Source organism: Grus americana, chromosome 8 (genome assembly GCF_028858705.1).
Source record: "Grus americana isolate bGruAme1 chromosome 8, bGruAme1.mat, whole genome shotgun sequence".
Taxonomy (NCBI): Eukaryota; Metazoa; Chordata; class Aves; order Gruiformes; family Gruidae; genus Grus; species Grus americana.
In genome coordinates this window covers 30,304,271-30,324,394 of record NC_072859.1, presented here as the reverse complement: position 1 = coordinate 30,324,394, position 20,124 = coordinate 30,304,271, and the positions used below count along the sequence as shown (strand labels likewise).

The window sequence follows — 20,124 nt, the reverse complement described above, 5'->3', positions numbered from 1 at the left end:
TCAGGGAAATTTAAAAAAAAAAAAAAGAAAAAAAGTGGGCGTTCGAGCCCAAAATGTCAACGGCTGCTGCATTGCAGCCTTAAACCTGCACCGACTAATCTCTCCTTTTTTCCCCTAGACATCCTTTCTTTGCTCGCAAGCCATTTTACTCGCATCCTTAGGGAATCCACCTCGAGGAAGGATGTTGCATCCGTACAGTCTGGCGATGCAGCCCCGGTTGTGCCGGCCAAACGCTGCCCAGGCGCGAGCTGGGACGTGATCCTCGTCCTCTGCGCTCGCTCCAGCACCTCTGCTGAACCACGGTCGAAAAAAAAAAAAAAACAAACAGCCAAAACCCGGAGGTGTCTCCAACCTTTGGGATGAGAGAGGAGAAAATGATTTTTTTTTTTTTTTTTTTTTGTTTGGGGGTGTTTTTTGTATTTCCCCCAACCTCTCCAGTCCTCTCCTGAATATTTTTTCTTCCTCGTTGCACGCCCTTGCAAAGTGTTTCCCTGTATGTTTATCATTGCAGACTTGGTTAAACTACCGGACCGTTTACCGTCAATGTGGCTGCTGTATTTTGACAGATGTTCTGATTTTTAATTTTTTTTTTTTTTTGCATATATCATTATTCATTGTTCAGCTACAAATGAATAGAAACTCAATTAAAAAGAGGAAAAAAACAAGGAAAAAAAAATTAAAAATGGGAGAACTGACTCCCCGAAGAAACAGGTCCACCCGTCAATCCTTTTTTTAGCTCTTTCTGCGCTTTCATGTGCTAATCTATAACCTCCTTCTACTGTCTGACCTCACAGGGACCGCCTGGGTCACAGCCCTCGCCACACGCACAGCCTCCACCCCACAATCCTAACAGCATGATGGGACCCCACAGTCAGGTAAAGACACTAGCGATGGGTAGGGCTGTGAACCGGGACGTGCGCTCGATTTGCTTTTTTCCCCCCCCCCCCTCCCCTCTATGAGCATGCTGGGCAGCGGGTACCCGCTCCCCCGGGGAGCATCCCCCCGGGCACCCCAGCTCCGAAGCAAAATGTTGGGTTTTTTCCCATTTTTTTTTTCCTTTTTTTTTTTTTTTTTTTTTTTGGATGTGCAGTTGTCAATGGACTGAGAAGTCAATCGTGGGTATCAGACTGTTTTACCTTCCCAAGGTAGCCTGAGAAATTTAACTTGATGTGGGTTTTTAAGCTTCTGTTAGTAGCAGCAGTTGTAAAAAAAATAACTTTAAGTCTTTCTTCTTTTTTTTTCAGTACTTAGCATTGGGGGGGTTTTTGTGTGTGCGTGTCTGTATGTGCTTATTTGCCACTTTTTTTAATATATCTCTATATATTTAAACTTGAACAGTATCTAACACTTAGGGTTTCCCATGCACTAATTTTAACAGCCTCACCTAGTATTGCTGATGTCAAACACTCTCAAACAATAAATCTACAGAGAAAACGTTAAAAACGGACTCCGGACATCTTTTTTTTTTTTAATCTTTTTTTTTTCCCTTTGGAAACTTCACTTTTTTAAAAAGGATGTCTCCAGAAAAAACAAAACAAAACAAAACGGTGTGTACAGTCTAACCGGCGTGCGTGGGGAGCGTGCTGCCTCCCCGCAGCCCGTCGCTGACCTCCCTTTTGTGTCCCCGCAGCCGTTCATGTCGCCACGCTACGCCGGAGGTCCCCGGCCCCCCATCAGGATGGGCAACCAGGTACTGCACTCCCGGGCTCCGTGCCGGCGGGTTTCCCGGGAATGTCTTTTATTTGGGGAGGGGGGCAAGGACCACACGTCCTGCAGATGCTCCTTGGGTTTGGGTGGCAAGCATCGCCTCCCACGGGCATCCTCCGTTTTCTTGGTGCTGGAGCATCAAATGTCACATAACCATTATATTTTAATTTCATTTTGAGGTTCGGGCATATCCAGGATGTAAACAGCAGTGGGAATGTGCCGCTTCTTATTCGCGGTGTTTTCATCACGGCCGTGCCGTGCCGCGTGCTCGCTGCCCGGCTGGATTTTCCCTGCAATCGCAGAAAATTAAAGTGATGGAGATAATCCTGCTGCTGGGTTGACCAAGCGCTTAGATCAGCGGCGGGGTCAAGCGGGGCAGGTCACTGCTGAATTTTTTGGGTTGGGTTTATCCTCTTAGCCCAGCTTAAACAAGGGCAGTTTGTTTCTGCCCTTACGGACGGAGGCTTCCACCCCTCGTGCTGCCTGAACGCGTGGCCTTTGGTTGAGGAATTCATCTCGTTCCCAACAATGCCGTGCAGATCCGTAGGGTAATGACCAGACCAGAGGTTATTTGTCATTAAAGGGAAATTCAAGGAAACCTGTAATTCCTTGGAGTAGCGAAGTTGACTATGCAAAAAATTATCTTGGGAGCTTGTTTTTTTGGCTAACTATTGTTTTTATACGGCATTTATTAGCAGAAAAAGCAAATAGTCAGGAAATAGGATGTAGCCGGTTGCTTTGTATTTGTGATTGTTGAATTGGAGACTTGAATTGCTGGAACTTGCAAAATGATGGTGAGACAGCTGAGATGTAGCTGAGAAAAACTCAAGGGGGGCTGATGTAGGACCCCCAAGCCCGGCTGGGCTGGAAGAGCCTCCCCGCCTGGGTCACCACGCCACTCAAAATGGAAGTTGACGGCTGTTTTAGCGAGGTGTTAATTAACGGCACCTTCCGACAGGGCAGTTTTAACAGGACCCCATCCTGCTGCGGTCCCCAGGCTGGTCCTGAGCACCACTGGAGGTGAGCACAGTGAGCCGGGACAGGCAGGAGAGGCAGGGGACCGGTTTGGGGTGACTGCTTCTGCAGCGGGGTCGAGCATCCAGGAGTGAGTAAATTTAATTAGAAAGATTTAATTTTTTTCCCCCAAACGCCCCATATAGAACACAGGTTTGTACCTACCCAGAGCCCGGCGAGGTTATGGTCGCATCCAGAGGGACAAGAGGAATAAATAGGCAGGCAGGAAGGTCAGGCAGCAGAAGTGTAAATATCCATCACTATAACCCCCTTGATTATCTTCCTGGTTTGCTTCCAAACTGCAAAAAAAAATCGGGATTGTGCAGATTCTGCTTCGGCACGGCCATGCACGCCCGGTGCCCGTGCTGTGCTCCAGCAGTGGGATCTGTCTGTGTCGGTATTCAAATAAAAGTCAGCGCTGTGGCAAAACTGTTTACAGTTTGCTTCCCCCAGGCAGATGGTATCTGCCTTTTTCTCCCCCTTTATCTGTTCGGAGCAGCCTTTGAACTCAAATAGCTGCATTGCCCGAGCAGAGCTGGGTTTGGGGAGGGGGAGCATCCGCCTTCCCCTCCTGCCTGTGCAGGGACAGGTCTGAATGCTGGTTTTCTGCAGGTGGAGCGTCTCCCCATCGGCAGCCGATGAATCGCTGCAACCTGTATGGTTTGGCTGTGCCGATACCGGGGAGCCGCGCTGCCGGTCTCCTTTCCCTGCCGGCTTTGATGCCTCTGCCCCGCGCAGCCCGGGCTTTCCCCTGCTCCCCCAAAATACAGCAGCCTGACGGCGCATGGGCTGCGGGGAGAGGAGGAAACGCTGGTGCCTGGTTTGGTTTTTAGAAGGTGTTTGTGAAAGCAAAGGGGAGGCAAACGCCCAGAGGCTGTAGGAAGATGCTCGGGATGTGGGATGCAGCGGGATGCAGGATGCTTGGGCAGCCGCATGTTGTGCTGCAGCAGGAGGGGTGCTACAGCCCAGGCAGCACACCAAGAAGCCCCCCGAAAACCTCAACCCAAATCTATCTCTCTAGGCTGCATTTTAGCAGTTGTTATTATTTTTTTAATCTTCCTCCCCTTGTTTTCACAGCCCCCGGGTGCCGTTCCCGGTACACAGCCGTTGCTGCCCAACTCTATGGATCCCACGCGACAGCAAGGTAAACCCAGCGGAGGAGGGTTGAACATTAACGTTTCTCGTTAGCTATTAATTTGGGACCCAAAGTGGCTGCCGTGCCACGTAACGTCCCCGCTTTCTTCTCAACAGGGCACCCAAACATGGGCGGCCCCATGCAAAGGATGAATCCTCCGCGAGGGATGGGCCCCATGGGTCCCGGTCCGCAGGTAAGCCCAGCGCCAAAGAGCATCTTACAGCTCGGCAAACGCCGCGCACCATCCAAACAACCTCCTGGGGTTCAAAGGGCTGGGAGTTTCCCCCCCACACCCTATCCCCCCCATTAGCGTTAATGCGTTTTGCATTAGTCTTGCATCTGGAAACCCCTCCTTTTAACGCGAGTGAGGTCTTCAGAGCTCATTAAGGACGTTGCAACCTCCCTCCTGCCCTTCCGTCGGAGGGGATGGCACTTAGCGCCGCGCCGGAGCAGCCTTTGAGTGCATTACGCTGCCTGCCTGGGAAACAGTTACGACCCTAACAGCGGGGAAGGGAAAGGAGGCTTGCATTAAAAACAAATAAATAAAAAGAAATGGCAAAGATGCGTTTAGCAGGGGAATAAGGCTTTCCTCTGCGAGGTTCCCCTCCGCTTGCCCTTCCTGCTGCCTGCTTGAGCTCTCTATTTCAGGAAAGGGGAGGAAACTCTTGAAATTAAGCAGATCTGGGTTAATATATGCCGTCTTTCTGTTGATTCACTTTCCGGAGTGGCTTGTTGTTGACTCACTCCTGTTTGTTCCTTCTACGAGACTTTGAAACCAGATTACCATATTTTGGTTGGAGGTTTATCCTCTCTGCATCGTCGCCTACGTCAAGTTTGTAGCGCGAGGATCAGAGTCTGTCAAGAGACGAGCGGGTGCGCTGGAGTTTTGTTTTGTTTTTCCCCTGGAGACTGTTGAGATAAGCGAATATTGTGTAAGGAGGGAGTTGTGTCATCTCTTTTTAACACCAACCTGAGGATGCTGCTCAGGGATGGCCGGCCGTCTCCTCAGACACCCTGAGCCATCCTAGGGCAGGGGATAAAAAACCCGCACAAGCATCGTTTCATGGACAAGCCCTCTGATAGCGCCGCTGCTCTGCTTAAAATCCTCCTTTCCTGGAGGATTGCACCCCAAAAAAACCCACGTCATTTGTTAGCACAGCCTGCGCCAAGGAGAGCGGCGGCGGTTTGCCGGGGGGGAGGCTGCTCGCTTCCCACTTGCAAAGCTCGCCGTGAAACTTGGAAGCCGCGAGCGCGCGTTCAGCGCCGCGTGGGATGGCGGCGGGTCTGGGAGCCGGCAGGAGTTGTGAAACGTTCAGAGCTTTATTTTTGACTCTGCTGTTCCCTGTGTACGTACATTAGGGAGAGGGGGTTTTTTTTAAAAGGCAGCCTTCCCCTGGAGAAGCGCTGGGCTTCCCAATCTGGCACCCACGGGGCGCTGCCTCCCCGCAGCCATCCAGGAACCAGCGCCGGTGCGGGCAACCACCAAAAATAACGAACCAAACCCAGCAGCCCCTCACACCCCGCTGCCCACGGCTTTTTTTTTCTTCAAGCTTTGCATCAGGACCTGCCCGAATACTCCTTAAATTATTCCAAAGGGCTGCAGAGCATCCAGCCAGGACATCCCGGCGTCCTGACAACAGCTACTTATTACACACTGACGATGAATCATCCTTTTTCCCTTTAATAGTCGCAGTTTTAGCTCTGCAGAAGCCAGGATTAGGCCTGCCGGTGCCTCGATGAAGAGGGTTTGTAGCTCTCTGGATTTTGGCGGTGTCTTGCCGGAGCCCGGCATCCAGGTCGCTCGGCACAGCTGCGTTCCCTCTCCACCCTCCCTGAGCATCTTTCAGATGGCTTCGTTTTCCAGCCTTTCAGCTCCAATTAAAAACGCTGAGCTTTATTTATTTTTTTTTAAACAAGGGGGTTGATGCTGCTATTCAGCGTAAATGGCTGGAATTTTGATCAATTAAAGACTTGCCGGTAATTTGTTTGGGGAAAACCTTTTTCTGCCTCTTCAAAACAAACTTTGGCGATGCCTTCAGCATAGCACCGTGCTCCGATGCATCCATAAATCCAGGGAAAAACCACCGGCACTGACGTACTGCACTTAAAATCCAGCTTGGAGGAGCTGTGAAATAGGAGGCGGCCAACCATTCCCCCTCCTGCCCTAGCAATTTTTTCTCTAAATGACAGAAATACAGCCCAAAAAGATGCATCGCGTGGGGAAGGTGGGAGGGGAGGAGCGGCAGCGTGACCTACATCCAGCGTCGCCCGGAGGGCGCAGGGAGCAAAGCGCAGACCAATCGGGGGATTCCTCTTCCTTTGCTGCCTTGGGCTTGGCTTTGTACTAGAGCTGGTTTTAGGAGACGAGGGACGCAGATCTGAGACTCCCGGTCCCGGCTAGAGGCTAAGCCGGGCTGGAATAAGCCAGGAGAGGAGCCCCGAGGGGCCCCCTGCCCTCGCCCGCTCCCCGCAGCTGCAGACCCGCTCCAGGGGATGTAGCAGAGAGCTGGGAAGCAACGAGAAAACAAGCCTGGCTTGGTTTTCCCTACTCCGGCCGTCACCCTGGGAGCGGGGGATGCTCCGTCTCGGGGAGCTTGTGCAGCCTTTTCCCATCCTTGCGCTGCAGCAACCACCTTCCAAGCAGTGACACCTTTTCTCCTCCTGCCCCTGTTCTCCCCTGCACGAAAAGACAAACCTGAAAGGCCGCTGTTGGCGCCTGGGGGCTGTGAGCAGATTTGGGAAGGGGCTGTTTTCCCTCCACCAGTGTGGGACCAGAGACCAGGGAGGGGGGGTCTTTGGGCTCAGCTTGGCTCCCTTCCATATTCAGCTGCCTGGGTTTTTTTGTAAACACGATTGCTAATTCCCTCTACGTTCATCATCATCTAATTTTTTTTTTTTAAAGCTCATTTTTGCAAACTAACCCTCTTGGATTTTTGTTTGGTTGTTGGTTTTTTCCCTTCTCTTGTCTTCTCCGGTTTCCCTTTCCGTGACAGTGGACTGACCCTTGGTTATCGTTGCAGAACTACGGCAGCGGCATGAGACCTCCACCCAACTCCCTAGGTCCCGGCATGCCTGGAATTAACATGTAAGGCAAACCCCACGCCGGGGATGTTTGGCCGCCGACTCGGGCTTTGCGAGGCTGTACGGATAAAACCACTACATTTTCTTTTTTTCCTGTTTCATTTTGACCCCAGGGGGCCGGGAGCCGGCAGACCGTGGCCGAACCCCAGCAGTGCTAACTCAGTGAGTATCCCGCGGTCCTTGTAGCAGCAGCGGGGCTGGTCAGGCACCGTCCCCCAAACGGGGTGATTCCCCGTTAGCTGAATCCTGCTAACGAGAGGGGGTTCCCCAGCCTCTCGTTTAGGTGCTGCCGCTGCATCTAATAAAACCTGCTCTCCCTGCGGTGGGGTGCAGCTGCGGGGGGCTGGCGGGCCCTGGGACCCCCATCCTGGCCGGGCTGGTGGGGCGGCGGGGGGCCCTCGGCTGTGCCTTGCTGGGGTCCAGCCCACGGGACCCCCCGTGCACCCTGCGGCTGAACCCAGCTCTCTTCTCTCTGTAGATCCCATACTCTTCTTCATCGCCTGGTACATACGTGGTGAGTCCTGCTGCTCTGTCTGTCCGTCCTGTTGTCGGGGTGCAGAGATGCGGGAGCTCTTGCGGTTTGGGGGGGATGCGGTGCTATGGGGGGGCTGAGCTGGATTTGGGGGTGCGAGGTCCAGCTAGGGGAGGCGTTTGAAAACGTGGGGAGGTGGGCGATGCTCGTGTTTGCGCAGCTGACCCCCGCTTTGTCTCTCCGCAGGGTCCGCCCGGCGGCGGCGGTCCTCCAGGGACACCCATCATGCCCAGCCCCGCAGGTACGAGCCCCCCCGAGATCCCTTGCTCCGTGGCCAGCCCTCCCAGGCTCCTAGCCCTTCTCCTCCCGGGAGACCCCCATCCCTGGGGCTGTGCCATCGAGCGCGGACAACCCCTGCCCAACCGGCGATAACCAATTTCTGTAGCTTTTGCCTTTCCGGGGAGCGAGCGGCATGGGCTGCTTGGCTTCGGGATGGCGTTTGGGGATGTTCCTACACCCCCCTTTGGATTCGGATGCTGCGGGGCTCGGGGAGGTGGGGAGGTGAGGAATGCTACACGGCGGGGAATTACCTCCGCGTGCTTCCCAGCCAGGAGCTGAATTATTTTTCACAGTTGAATTTCTGTGATTAAAAACTTTGTGGATCTTCATTAAATACAAATTAGCCAGAAAATGGCGGTACTTAGTGGGAATTTTAGGTGATAAAATACAAAAGAATGAGTTCAAGTGGCATGAGTTTGTTTTAATTAAGAAATGAATTAATCACCCGACTTACTGGGCTTCACTGTTCCACAGATTCAACAAATTCAAGTGACAACATCTACACAATGATTAATCCAGTACCGCCCGCAGGCAGTCGATCGAATGTAAGTCTGCTTTCTAATAATTTACATATCAGATACCATAACAAATCATAATTAACTTCATCAGTTGAGAGTAAAGCAGTTTAATTGATTTCAGCCATTTGTTACAAAACAGAAATAAAACAAACCATCAAAAAGCGATTAACTCTTCGGTGACTTTGTTAATTTTTTATGCTTATTAAGAGAGCGGCGGTCCTGCTGCTCCGGCCGAGGTGGTGGCAGCTGCCTGCCCCGCGAGGTGCTGCGTTTTGCGGGATGTGGGCAGACTTAAATCTCTTCAAATACTGGTTGGAGGGAGCCCTCTGCGCTGCCAGGGGTCTGGGTCTGCCTGCACCCATCCGGCCAAATTTTATAGATGAACCCACAGGACCACGAGCCCCCAAACGCGTCCTGCAAACTGGAGGGGTGGATGTGTCCCTCCCCTCGCCCCGCTCCGGAGGGGTGGCTGGGGAGGGGACGGTCCCCGGGAGCCGCCGGGGCCATGGCAGACACGTTGGGGTAGTCTTGTGGCTGATTTTGGTTTTGTCGCCTTTTTCTTCCGCAGTTCCCGATGGGCCCCGGCTCCGACGGTCCCATGGGAGGTATGGGCGGCATGGAGCCCCATCACATGAACGGATCGTTAGGTGAGCGCCCGCGGTGGGGGGGCTGCGGCTCAGGGAGCCCCACCGTGCCTTTGCTCCCTGGGGACACTGGCGGAGCATCCCAGTGCCTGTCCTGGGGTCAGCCCCCAGTTCGGACCAGTGCTCAAAGCAGATCCTTGGGCTGGAAATCAGAAGAGGGGTCTGGGGCGGGGGGGGGAGCAGGGCAGGGGGGAGCGGGGGCCCTCGCTGCATGCTCAGTAAGGCTCTTCTCCTTTTGTGTCCCCCTGCACAGGGTCAGGAGACATAGATGGACTTCCAAAAGTAAGTGAGCCGCAGGGTGGGTGCAGGGGCCCCCCCCTTTTCTTGGCACTGGGATACCGATGTGACCCCGATGGATGGGGACACGTCGAGGGGATGTGACCGGGGCAGGAGGGGCTGCATCCTGCCCCCCACGGCATTTTGGGGGGGTGCAGGGATCTGCTCACCGCCTCCCCCACCCATCTCCCGCAGAATTCTCCAAACAACATAAGTGGCATTAGCAATCCCCCGGGCACTCCAAGAGACGACGGGGAGCTGGGAGGCAACTTTCTCCATTCCTTCCAAAATGACAATGTGAGTGAGTCCCTCCCTGGGGATGGGGCGGCGGGGGGGGGGACGGTCCCCGGGGCGTCCCGGCGCGGGGCGGCTGGGCTTGGCGGTGGGTGCCTTTTGGTTTGGACCTGGGTTGTGTTAAGTGTGAGCTGCTGTGGGACAGAAAGTGGGGTGGCAGAATACGCTGGTGGGCGCGAGCTCAGGTCCGTGGTGGGATGGGGCGTACTGAGAGAGGGGAGAGAATCCCGTGGGATGGAGAGGAGCCGGCGTGGATGCAGCCAGCTGTGCTGGTCTGGCCCATTCAAGGCGCTCTGCATGGCTGCAGACATCCCTCCTCCTCTTCCTCTATTAGCATATACACGCGTGCATGTTAATTATTTGTTTTAAATCGCATCTCGCCCCATACTGTTCTGCTGATTTTCTCCCTGGAAAAGCAAGTTACGGAGCAGATTACGCCCTGATAAACTCGAGTCTCCAGCGTATCCACTCCTCCTGATTTATTAGATCCAATTAGATTGCCGTAGAGTCGTCATCAGCCTCCTTTTGCGTCCCCCTTCGGTGTCTGGGGGCCTGGCCCGCCTGATTTCTCACCCTGGCTCTGTCTCTCTTCCAGTATTCCCCCAGCATGACGATGAGTGTGTGATTTCCCTCCCCCTCCTCCTCTCCAGGATCAAGAGAGTCAGCTGCCGTTCGGAGGATCTCAACGAATTATGCAAGAAGAAGAAGAAGAAGAAGCTAGGTGTATGGGCAGGGAGACGCGTGGCGGGGGCCAAAACCCCAGGTTTAGTTTCATGCAATAAAAAGGCTGAACTTTTTATTCCATAAAACATGAAGGACAAAACTTAAAATATTTCAAGACATGACAAGACCCTTCTTTGTGCAGAAGGGTTTATATATGTACATGACACTTCTTTTTGGAAACAAACGGAAGCCTCTAGCACCCAACTCCGATCTCTTTGCTTTGTTCTTTTAAATAAAGACAGAAACCGAACCTGTTGTATGTTTGTGCCGTGCGACACCAGGAAGCTAGTCTAGATATGAAATCTCATGTTGTCTCTGTTGTAGTCATTTTTTTAAATAAACTGGACAGTTTACAATGGTGGTTTTCGTTCAGAAGGCCTGTTGTTTTTTTGGTTTTTTTCTTTTGGGTTTTTTTTTCCCCTTCTATTTTTGGTTGGTGGTTTGTTGGTTTTGGTTGGGTTTTTTGGTGGTTTTTTTTTTTTGGTTCGTTTGCAGCACAACGCTTCCTCCTCCAGTTAACAAGATCTGCTTTGGGGAAGAGACTCCACCACCTCGTTATAAACTTGTTAACGCAGGTGACCCCTTCTAGGATCACATCCTCGAATGAATCGTGATCTTGCTCTCTGTGACTGTGGCATGCACTGTGTTAGTCTTCCCCCCCCCGAGTACAAGAAGAAATCTCTGTCCCTCCCTTCCCCAGAGTCCTTCAGCTGGTTCACTGCAAAAATCGATTTTTTTACCAGTTGGTTTTTTGTTTTGGTTTGGTTTGGTTTGTTTTTTTAAATCCACCGAAAGAAAGGGTTAATCTGACCTGGGACTTTGAAACTGTGATCTCCAGCTAACTTTGGGGTTTTTTTTCTTTGGGGGGGGGTATTTACTTTGGGGGTATTTGGGGGGGGGTGTCTTTTCTTTAGAGATGTGCTCTTGTCAGGGTTTCACTTATCTATGATTTGGAACTGGATGGAGATATTTTTTAAGGAATTCTTGTTGTTAAAAATGTAACCTTGCTATTCTGTAGGCTCGCTCTGTAATAAAATAAAAATTAATGGCAAGCATCGAAGGCCCTTCCTTCTGGCGGGAGAGGAAGGGACGAGCCAAGGCGGCGGGTTGGGATCTCTGTACATGACACTACCCTGTAGTTTGGTCTTTGTTTTTCTCCAGCTCCCATTTCTGCTCCATGTATATCATATTCTGTAAAATATTCTCTCCCTTGGATTTGACCTTTGTGCGGATTATTGAAAGCATTGTATCTTGTTTCAGTGTTTTTTCTTACCTTGTAGTCTGGTTCGAAAATTACCGAGAGGGGAAAAAAAAAAAAAAAATTATTATACATTGTAGTTTGTGTACGATATTTGTTGATAATGTTTTATTAAAGGGATGTCTTTTTTCCGCACCCCTTCATTGAAATGTTTTTGGGGAACATTTGGCTTGTTTTTCTTATCTGACTGCAAGACATGAGATGACAAAACTTTTTTTTTTTTTTAGTGTGTAATATGATTTTTTTAAAAAAAAAATATGTTTGCCTTCTTTTTCCTAGGCATTTTAATTGTGCTTTACCTGTAGAAAGTGGCTGGGGAGGGAGGGGTGGGTGGGATGGGGAGGGTCTGAGGGTGTCAGTCTCATAGTTACAGTCAGGTTAATATTTTCCAAGTAACGCTGAGAAATCACCGAACGCAGATTTTGTTGCATCGCAAATATACCCAGGGGCTCCCCGAGGGGTCAATTTTTTTTTTTCTGCTTTGCATCGTGTTCAGGGCTTTTTTTTTTTTTTTTTTCCTTTTTTTTTTTCGTTCTGACGTGAGGAAATGAAAGGACCGGTTTTAATGTATTTTAAAATGAATAGCTAAATTATTGTCTTCATTGGTATGGGATGGTTTTTTTGAATGAAACGGTTCTCCCCCCTTTTCTCCCCCCCCCCATGCTGTAATAAATATCAACATAAACATTTGATTTCGGTGCTCTGCAGTTTGTTCCTGGTATTTGCTGCCGGATTTGGGGGGGGGGGGGGGGTGTGTGATTTTTTTAGGGGTTTTTTTGTTTTTTTTTTTTAACCTTTCTTTATGGAGGACCAAACCCCAGGTTTGGGATGCAGGAGCAGAGGTGACGCAGAGCTGAGAGGTGCCCGGCATTGGGTGGGGGGGTCTGGCTGAAGCTGGGAAAGTGGACAGGGATTTGGCTGCGGTGCAGGACCTGGAAGCGGTGGGGGGGGGAGCTGGGAGAGATTTGGTTTAACCATGCTTGCTTTTTTGGGGGGGTTTGTTTTTTTTTTTTTTTAAGCATTTTGAAAATTCAGCTTTTGGCCTAGGAAAATGGTCGTTCCTGCTTGCACCAGGCTGAGAACGCGCTCACCGGCTCCTCCTTGCACCCAGCCCGCCTGGCTGCAGGCAGAGGGGGGCTTTCTGGGGCTAAAAAGGGATTTTTTTTTTTTTTTTTTTTGCACCCTGACCCCCGGGGTTTCCTTGTTAGAGGCCGGAGGGGTTGGGACGCGGCACGGCGATGGAGGATGGCATCCCATGCAAAGGGTTACAGCTCGGGGATGCCCCGGGAGAGGAGCTGGGTTTTGCTCCCCCTCGCATTGCTGGAGTCGTGCGCCAGCGCGAGGTAAGCAAAGCAGGGGAAGGGGTGCGAGTGTCACCTTCAAAAAAAAAATATTTAAAAATACAAATATAAGTTTGAAATGGGGTCTGCTGACCCCCTGCTCGAGCAAGGGCTGGCTGCGGTGGGTGGGTGCGTGCACCGCTGCAGGGTCAAACTTGGCTCCAGGCTCTGAACCGGGCAGGATACGGCTGCCTGCAATTGTGCAGCGTCTTTCCCTCCTTGCAGGAACGTTCAAGCGTGGGCTGTGGGCTCGGGGGGCTGTGAGCCATCCTGGAGCCCTGCGGTCCTGGGGGGATGCTCCCACCCAGCACCGACACCCCCAGCCACATCAGTGCTGCAATTCCAGGAGCGAGAGCCGTGCGGTCACGGATGCTCGTGGAGTGGAAGAGCCAGGGGTGGATGTGTTGGGTGTCTGCTGGGTTTGGGAAACACCCAGAAAAACCATCGTGCCTGCAAAGCCCATGTAATTAACGGCAGGGCCGAGGAGCAGCGTGTGTTGGTGCAGGTTTGCCTCCAGATTTACACCACAGACATGCCGGTGCAGGTCCACAGCCATGCCCCAGTGTGGTTTTTGGTCCAGGCAATCACAGCCCTCTGCTTTGCAGAAAGTAGCGTGTGAGCGTTGTCCATCATTTGGAAACATGACCCCCAGGTCTAATTAGTTGACGCTGACGAGGACCCCCTGCCCCCCCAGGCCCCCCACAGCTGCCCAGTGTGTTTTTATGGTGGAGCGTAGAAAAGCCCTTCCCCTTGGTTCTCACTGGGTTACAGGCTAATTTTATTAAACAACGCCACAAGAAACTGCCAAGTTCCCTCCTCTAAACATCTCCTGAGCCCAACCTTAGGGATAATTGTCGCCCGCATTAGTTTTCATTAAATTAAACGTGGGAGGAGGATCTGAACAACCAGGGACTCCAGTCTGAGCACAACGTGTACTCGCTGGCACGACGAGCGCAGCCCGTGGATTTTCCACCAGGAGCGGTCCAGGAGAAGGTAGCGTGGAGTGGTGGAGCCCAGATGGCACACCATGCATCATCCCCAGGGCAGGCTGGGGGCCAGATCCTGCACCGGGGGCTGCAGAGCTCTCCTCTGGGCAGCCGGGCACTGCTGGGTCTTCTCAGACTCCTGCCACCCTGTTCTCACATGTTCTGCTTCCCCGGCTGCCGTTCATTAAAAGTTAATGCCTGGTTCTCGGTCCGTGCTGAGGTAATGCCATTCCTCTGCTGACAAGCCTTTATAACTTATTGATGCCAACCCAGATGTGCCTGTGTGACCATTGTCCTGCTCTTGGTCCCACCTCCCTCAGCTCGGCCAATTCCAGCGGGTCACACTGGAAGAACGAGCGGGCCAACAGAACCACGCGTAGCGCGCTTGGGAAGACCAGTGGGACCCCACGCACGGCTGTCCGTGGTAGGGGGGCTGCTCTGCAGGGGCTGCCTGGGTCACAGACCTCATACCTGCACCACAACGGACCAACCTGAGCATCCGTCCGAGGTGCTGAGCTGGGGGCCCCGCTCTGCCCCCCTTAGGTTCCCTCCTGGGCCTCAGAGGAGCTAACCCAGCGCAAGGATCGGCTGCTCCTTCCAGCGACACGTGAATATCGCTTCCCCCCTCACCGCAGCGAGAACAGCCGTGCCCTGAGCAAACCAGGGCCGCGGTCTCACACGTTTGTGTACGGTCCCCTCACCTCGAGCGGCTTCCTGATGCCTCTTGCAACCCGCCGAAGCCTCATTCCTCTGCTGACTATCCCATGTCTTACCACTTCTGCCATTCGCCAACGACCCAAACCTGGAAGGGTGAGGGGATGTCAATAGTCCGAGGGCTGTTGCCTAGAGCTGTTCAGGTCCGTGTGACATAGCAGAGCGTCAACAGCCTGAGAAACAAACACCTACTGGAACAGTCCTCCACAGAGCATGAACGTATTAAAATATATTCCTAAATACCTGGGTGCAAGTCATAGATCTGAGCAGATTTAAATTGATGAGCTCAATTAGGCATCCCTGGAGCCGGCAGAATTAACATGATTTAGATCAATGCAACACTTACTAGATTATTTCTCTTTCAGGCATCTTCTCCTAACTATTGAGGGATTTGTTAATTTAACTTACAGCTGATGCATCCCAATTTACCAGGTGCAACTGTTGATCTCTGATTTGCCTAGTGAAAATCTTGTTTTCTGAAACCTGCAGAGTAGATCAAGACTCTGATGGATTGAGACTGGAACACACAAGTGGGGTGTTCACCCGGAGAGGATCACAAAGCACAGACCAGCCTCTCACACAAGACACTGGAGCGAGATTAATTTCTTGGAAATATGCTCTTCCACACCTTAAAATAGCACAGGCTGTCCTATTCATTCCCATGTGCTGGAGGGTATCAGTGCAGAACTGCAAAACATTCTACATTTGGCTGGAGCTAATTTAGCCTTCATTTTACAAAAACCACACTAATCCTCCGTCTTAAAAAGAACATGCTTCCTGCTCAGTTAACTCTGTGTGGCAGGAAGAAACTCTTCCTTTGTGTTTTTAGCTGCAAATACCAGCTACCAGGCACCAAAGTTTCACGCTACATTCTACACCGCTTTCCCAAAATGGATAGGCCTCTTCATCCAGGATTGGGGGATAAAAGAACTGCGGTTCTATAGATCCAACAAAGCAATCTCACCGATTAAGTGCTTTGGGAACTAAGCGCGGGGCAGCACGACACATCCCAAAGCAGCCACGAGTAAAACAAAAGTAAAAGCCAGGCAGAATGAAAAAGGCTCATGTCTCAGGCTCCCCTCTTGAAGCTTTGTAAGTCTCTTCCACACACTCTGTGTTCAGAGGTACTCAAAGCAAACCCGGAAAATAGGTTTGAGTCTAGCTCTCTGCAAAAGCACCCCGAGAGCAGAACCTGTGTAGAGGAATAATGACCGGTTTATGTTCTTTCTAGGCAACGGTGGAAGAGTGCAGGAGGATGCATTTGATGACTCTCTCTAACCCAAATCCAAAGGTGAGCCCCTAAAATGAAAGAGTTTCTTCACGCATGATTCAGTTTAAAAAATTTTTTACTTTTGGTAACAATATAATTTATTTCTGAAAGTGAATTAATCCACCTTTCTTTAATTATGTGATGGTTCTGGCAAAGAAAAGCAGCAGGTACAGTTGGTGAAGTATTTTCATTCGAGCTGAATTTCACACAGTTCCATGCAGATACAGTGCCAGAAACTTCTTGAATGTGTCTGGCTGAAAGCCATATATTCCAGCGGGCTTCTGCAGAGAAAAAGACATGGATGCTCAGTTTGCTGTGAAGTGATTAATGTAGACAAACAACGGCTTTAAATACGCTTGAGTAAGACTTCAGACGTGGTAGTTTCCAAATTGTGCTCTCCCTCCCCAGATGGGTTTGTCTGCTGGTCCTTCCACCGGTATAAATCTCGGACAGCAAAAAACCCCTTTGCCCATCGCACCGAGACACCCTCCTGGCATAACCGGGGCTGACAGCACCGCGCTCTATTTACTCCACAGCGAACCTGACAGTTGCATGTAAGCACTTCCTTCATCAGAGCACGAGTTGATTTTAAACAAGCGTATTACGAGCTGGTAGATTACAGATGGGGATATCTTTATGTAGGAGTTCGTATTAAGCTTGACGCGTGGCTCGCACGCTCTGCGGTACATCAGCGCTACAAATACTGACAGGGTGTAACACCCTCTTCAGTAAGAACGAGGCCAGCGCCTGTGTCAGGTCCCTTCAGCTCTACGCCAGCTCCCAAACCTCCGGCAGAGGTGAGAGGGTAGGATTTCCAGGACCATTTCCCAAGTTTTGCTTACCGTAACAACTCTCTTCTTGACTTCAGGAATACACTGGGCTTTTTCATACAGATTCTGATCAGCATCAATCCAGACTAGATTTTTTATGCCATCACTAGAGACAAGGTCTGTTGTATTTAACTGGAACACCATGAACTGGAAGAGCTGGCCATCTGTGCCAATGCTCTGCACCACTACTGGCTGCTCCAAAACCTTGGGATCATTCTAGGAAAGAAAGGGAGGGGGAATGTTTAAAAAGCCAGTTACCACAGAAATTGTATGAGTACTTGCTGATTCTGCATCTTCTACTTGGTTTAATGCCAAGATTTTAATAAATGTATTGTTACCTTGCCCAGAAAATTACTCTAGTCAAACAAGTTTTGAATGTAGATTTTGTATTTTAATTAAAATTCCTCCTTCAGCCAGCAATGAAGTATCGATTTACATACTGAGCTGTGGGATGAGTTTTACAGTTAAACCTACTCCCTGGTTCCTACCCATTACCACTCTAACACATGTTACATCATGAACATGCTCACTGCCGAGAAATCTTTTTCTGGATTAGCAGAACCATACCTGAAGGTTAGAGTTAGACCTCTGGACTGAGCAGCTCAGATTTGAAAACTACTGTAACACGCCACAGCAAGGGAATTTCATGACTCTTTCCACTAGCTGCAGCTTTAGAGAAAGACCAAAGGCCCAGGAGGCCAACAGCAGTCTCCAATACGTACCCCGTACAGCACCTTAGCCTTTGCCAGTGCGTTGCCAAAAGCAAACATCAGCATTTTAGCACGAAGCTGTTCTGGTCTGAACCTTTTAGGACGAATGTTGGCCGATTCCAGGAAGAACAGAGTGTGAGGATGAGAGTACGGATAACCATCTCTAAAACCTAAACGGCAGATAATCATGTCAGAAATCGCTCAGTAAGAGACTACACAGCCAATGTTTTCTCCCATATCTTCAGGAACTCTTAAAGTCATTTGCTGGTATTTAAGTTCTTCTCCCCAGTCCAACTTAGGCCACAATATACTTGCCACAGGTCTGGAGTGCTTGCACTGCACACCCTGTGCCCAGCTCCTCTGTCCCCTCATTCGCTCCCTACCCACAGCTGTCTCGCAGAAGGGCAAGGACTCCAGGCCAGCCTGAACACTTAATCTGACAGAAAATTAGTATCGACGGCTAGATTTACCTGTATCGTTGAGCTCTTGGTACACGTTCACTTCCTGGAGATCAATTGTAGGAGAGATGGGATAGAAGGTCTCCAGAACATGTCCTTCAGTGGCCAGTATCTCCTCCTTGGAGGCTACTGGTGGTATTGGGGACACAGAGTTCATAAGTATTCCGTTCAGGCCTCGGACCTGAAGGAGAATGGATTCTGGGGAGGGAAATGAGGCTACGTTCAAACAATGCTGAAATAAGATTAGGGAAAGATGTACATTTCCTTTTGGGCAGCAGCATTCTAGCAAGTCCTTGTTCTGCAAGGCTCGCTCTCCCTCACCTCCAAACTCACGTTAAATAGTAGCTCAGCTATAGGTTCTTCTAAAATACCAATGTTAATTGCTGGTGTTTCTTAACTAAACATACTTAGAAAAACAACAGTACAGATTTCAGACACAAAAAATAAACAATCAGTTCTAAAACACTGGTTCTCTTCTCCCGCCAGCTTGTCAATATTGTCTAACACCCTAACAATCTCCTCAGGGCAAGTATCACGCCACCATCCAAGCCTGCCCATGCTTACAGCACTAGTTAAAACAGAAATAATTGCTTGGTTCTAGGAATTGTTTCATTTTCTCCAAGTCCTCAGCCTGAAAGCTGGCGGCTTTGTTACCCCTCTTATATTAATGAAGAGAGCTAAATGCTTCCACCACAGGAGCAACTAACCTCTTTCCCACGTAGCTGATATCTTGTAGTTTCTAGCCAACATTCTTCTAGTCAGAAAAGGATATTTCACAGACATTAACCGGCATAAATGTATCAAGTCTTCAAACAGTACCGGGCTTTAGAATGAGAAAAAAATAGTTACATAAAAAAATGTTATCATAATGGCGGGCAGAGGCTTCTGGGACATGAATGCTGTAATGTTACCGTGTGTAAAATATGTAACAGTATAACACTTCCAAACAGTTAACACAGGTTTCAGATTAATATCGTGCACACCAGCGCTGTTCCAAGTTGGCAAAGGTAATACTTATCATTAGGTATTTAAAAAACCAACATTCTGCATCAGCTAGAAGTAGATCTCAAGCTGAAACACAGACCTTGGCCTAAAGAAAGCTTTAATGTAGAGTATGTGTTTGGTAGTATTGTCAGTATTCAGAATCAGGTTTTGTTTTGGTGGTTGTTTGTTTGTTTTACAAGTTGACAACCTGATACAAAGGGTCTAACACTCTTGCACAGTAAGTGAATCTCTCAACAGTAGATCTAGGCGTGAATTTTCTTCACAGTGTTAAGACTCTGGTTCTTAAGTTACCTGTTTGATGACCGGCTTGTGCTAAAGCCATAACCACGCAGCAGAAAGATTTTCCCTACGACCAAGGACTTACCAATAATGTTCTCTCCTGGGAGCAACTTCTGTCGTGTCCCAGAACCGTGCGTGTGAGATCGCACGCTTTACCCCCTCCTCGTGCTCCTCGAGCTGGTGAGCCGGGTTGGCAATGATGCTGAGCACCGGCGGCGGTAAGCCTTCCACCAGCTTCGTCTTGGTGAGCCACTGCGCTTGCCGAACTCCTTGAAACAGACAAAAAAATACCCAAGAAAATACGTACTGCTGGGCTGACAGCGCAGTTAGTTAAGGAGGCAGGGCAGGCTCCCACCGCCTGTTTCTATACACTACGGGAGGAGAAGCCTCGGCTGGCGGTGAAGGGAAAGTGCTTGAACACGCTGCGCGGCCCGGGGCAGCGCTGGGGGGACACACAGGGGGGCGGCGCGGGCCGGGGAGGGCCCGGAGGCCCGAAGGCAGGGCGGCCGGGCCGGTACCTTCCAGCATGCGGACGCCCTGGTGGCAGATGTAGCAGCCGCGCTCCTTGTAGAGCGGCATCTCCTCGTAGCGCGGCCCCGGCGAGTGCCACGGGTCGTGCCAGCCGCGGTCCCAGGGCGGGAAGCGCGGCCGGGCCAGGCCGGGCACGTAGTGCTGCCGCCCAGCGTAGGTGATGGTGTCCAGCTCCACCTGCTCCCGCACGGGCCGCCGCTCCACCACCCGGGCCAGCTCCTCTGGCGGCGGCCCGCGGGTGGTCCAGGGCGTGCGAGGCAGCGGCCCGCGGGGCCGAGGCGGCGCCGCACGGGTGAGGATACCGCGGGTGGGGGTGGTGGGGATGCCGTGGCTTCGCGCCACCGCCCCCGCCCGCCTCAGCGCCATCGGCCCCGGCACTGCCGCCATCCTCCCGCCGCCTCAACGCCCGCCCGCCGCCATCTTGGCGCGCGCAGCCCGGTGGGAGCGCGGAAGGCGGGCTTGCACACACCCCCTTCCCCTCCCCCGAGTGACTGACGGCGACGGCAGCCAATGGCAAATAGGCGCCCCTGGTGAGGGAGG

General features: G+C 51.2%; 2 protein-coding genes across 4 annotated transcripts in view; one reads left to right on the top strand and one right to left on the bottom strand.

The window, feature by feature from the left end:
• SSBP3 (single stranded DNA binding protein 3) overlaps positions 1-11,625 on the top strand; it is a 54,443-nt gene extending 42,818 nt beyond the window's left edge. The window contains exons 6-18 of one of the 3 annotated variants that reach the window (XM_054833115.1): positions 795-875; positions 1,631-1,690; positions 3,799-3,865; positions 3,973-4,049; positions 6,877-6,941; positions 7,051-7,099; positions 7,416-7,451; positions 7,656-7,710; positions 8,223-8,293; positions 8,835-8,913; positions 9,164-9,192; positions 9,382-9,483; positions 10,076-11,625. In XM_054833115.1, the coding sequence (XP_054689090.1) occupies positions 795-875; positions 1,631-1,690; positions 3,799-3,865; positions 3,973-4,049; positions 6,877-6,941; positions 7,051-7,099; positions 7,416-7,451; positions 7,656-7,710; positions 8,223-8,293; positions 8,835-8,913; positions 9,164-9,192; positions 9,382-9,483; positions 10,076-10,105 (801 nt within the window). In that variant the 3' untranslated portion in view covers positions 10,106-11,625. The remainder of the gene's footprint in view (positions 1-794; positions 876-1,630; positions 1,691-3,798; positions 3,866-3,972; positions 4,050-6,876; positions 6,942-7,050; positions 7,100-7,415; positions 7,452-7,655; positions 7,711-8,222; positions 8,294-8,834; positions 8,914-9,163; positions 9,193-9,381; positions 9,484-10,075) is intronic. The other 2 variants (XM_054833116.1, XM_054833117.1) reach the window with 2 other exon arrangements.
• Positions 11,626-15,832: 4,207 nt separating this feature from the next.
• MRPL37 (mitochondrial ribosomal protein L37) lies at positions 15,833-20,069 on the bottom strand. The gene is made up of 7 exons (XM_054834081.1): positions 19,572-20,069; positions 19,139-19,322; positions 18,477-18,592; positions 17,782-17,967; positions 17,324-17,481; positions 16,614-16,817; positions 15,833-16,052 (listed from the first exon to the last, which is right to left on the bottom strand). The coding sequence occupies exons 1-7, from the start codon at positions 19,969-19,971 to the stop codon at positions 15,975-15,977; spliced, it is 1,326 nt and encodes a 441-aa protein (XP_054690056.1). The 5' UTR covers positions 19,972-20,069; the 3' UTR covers positions 15,833-15,974.
• Positions 20,070-20,124: the final 55 nt, after the last annotated feature.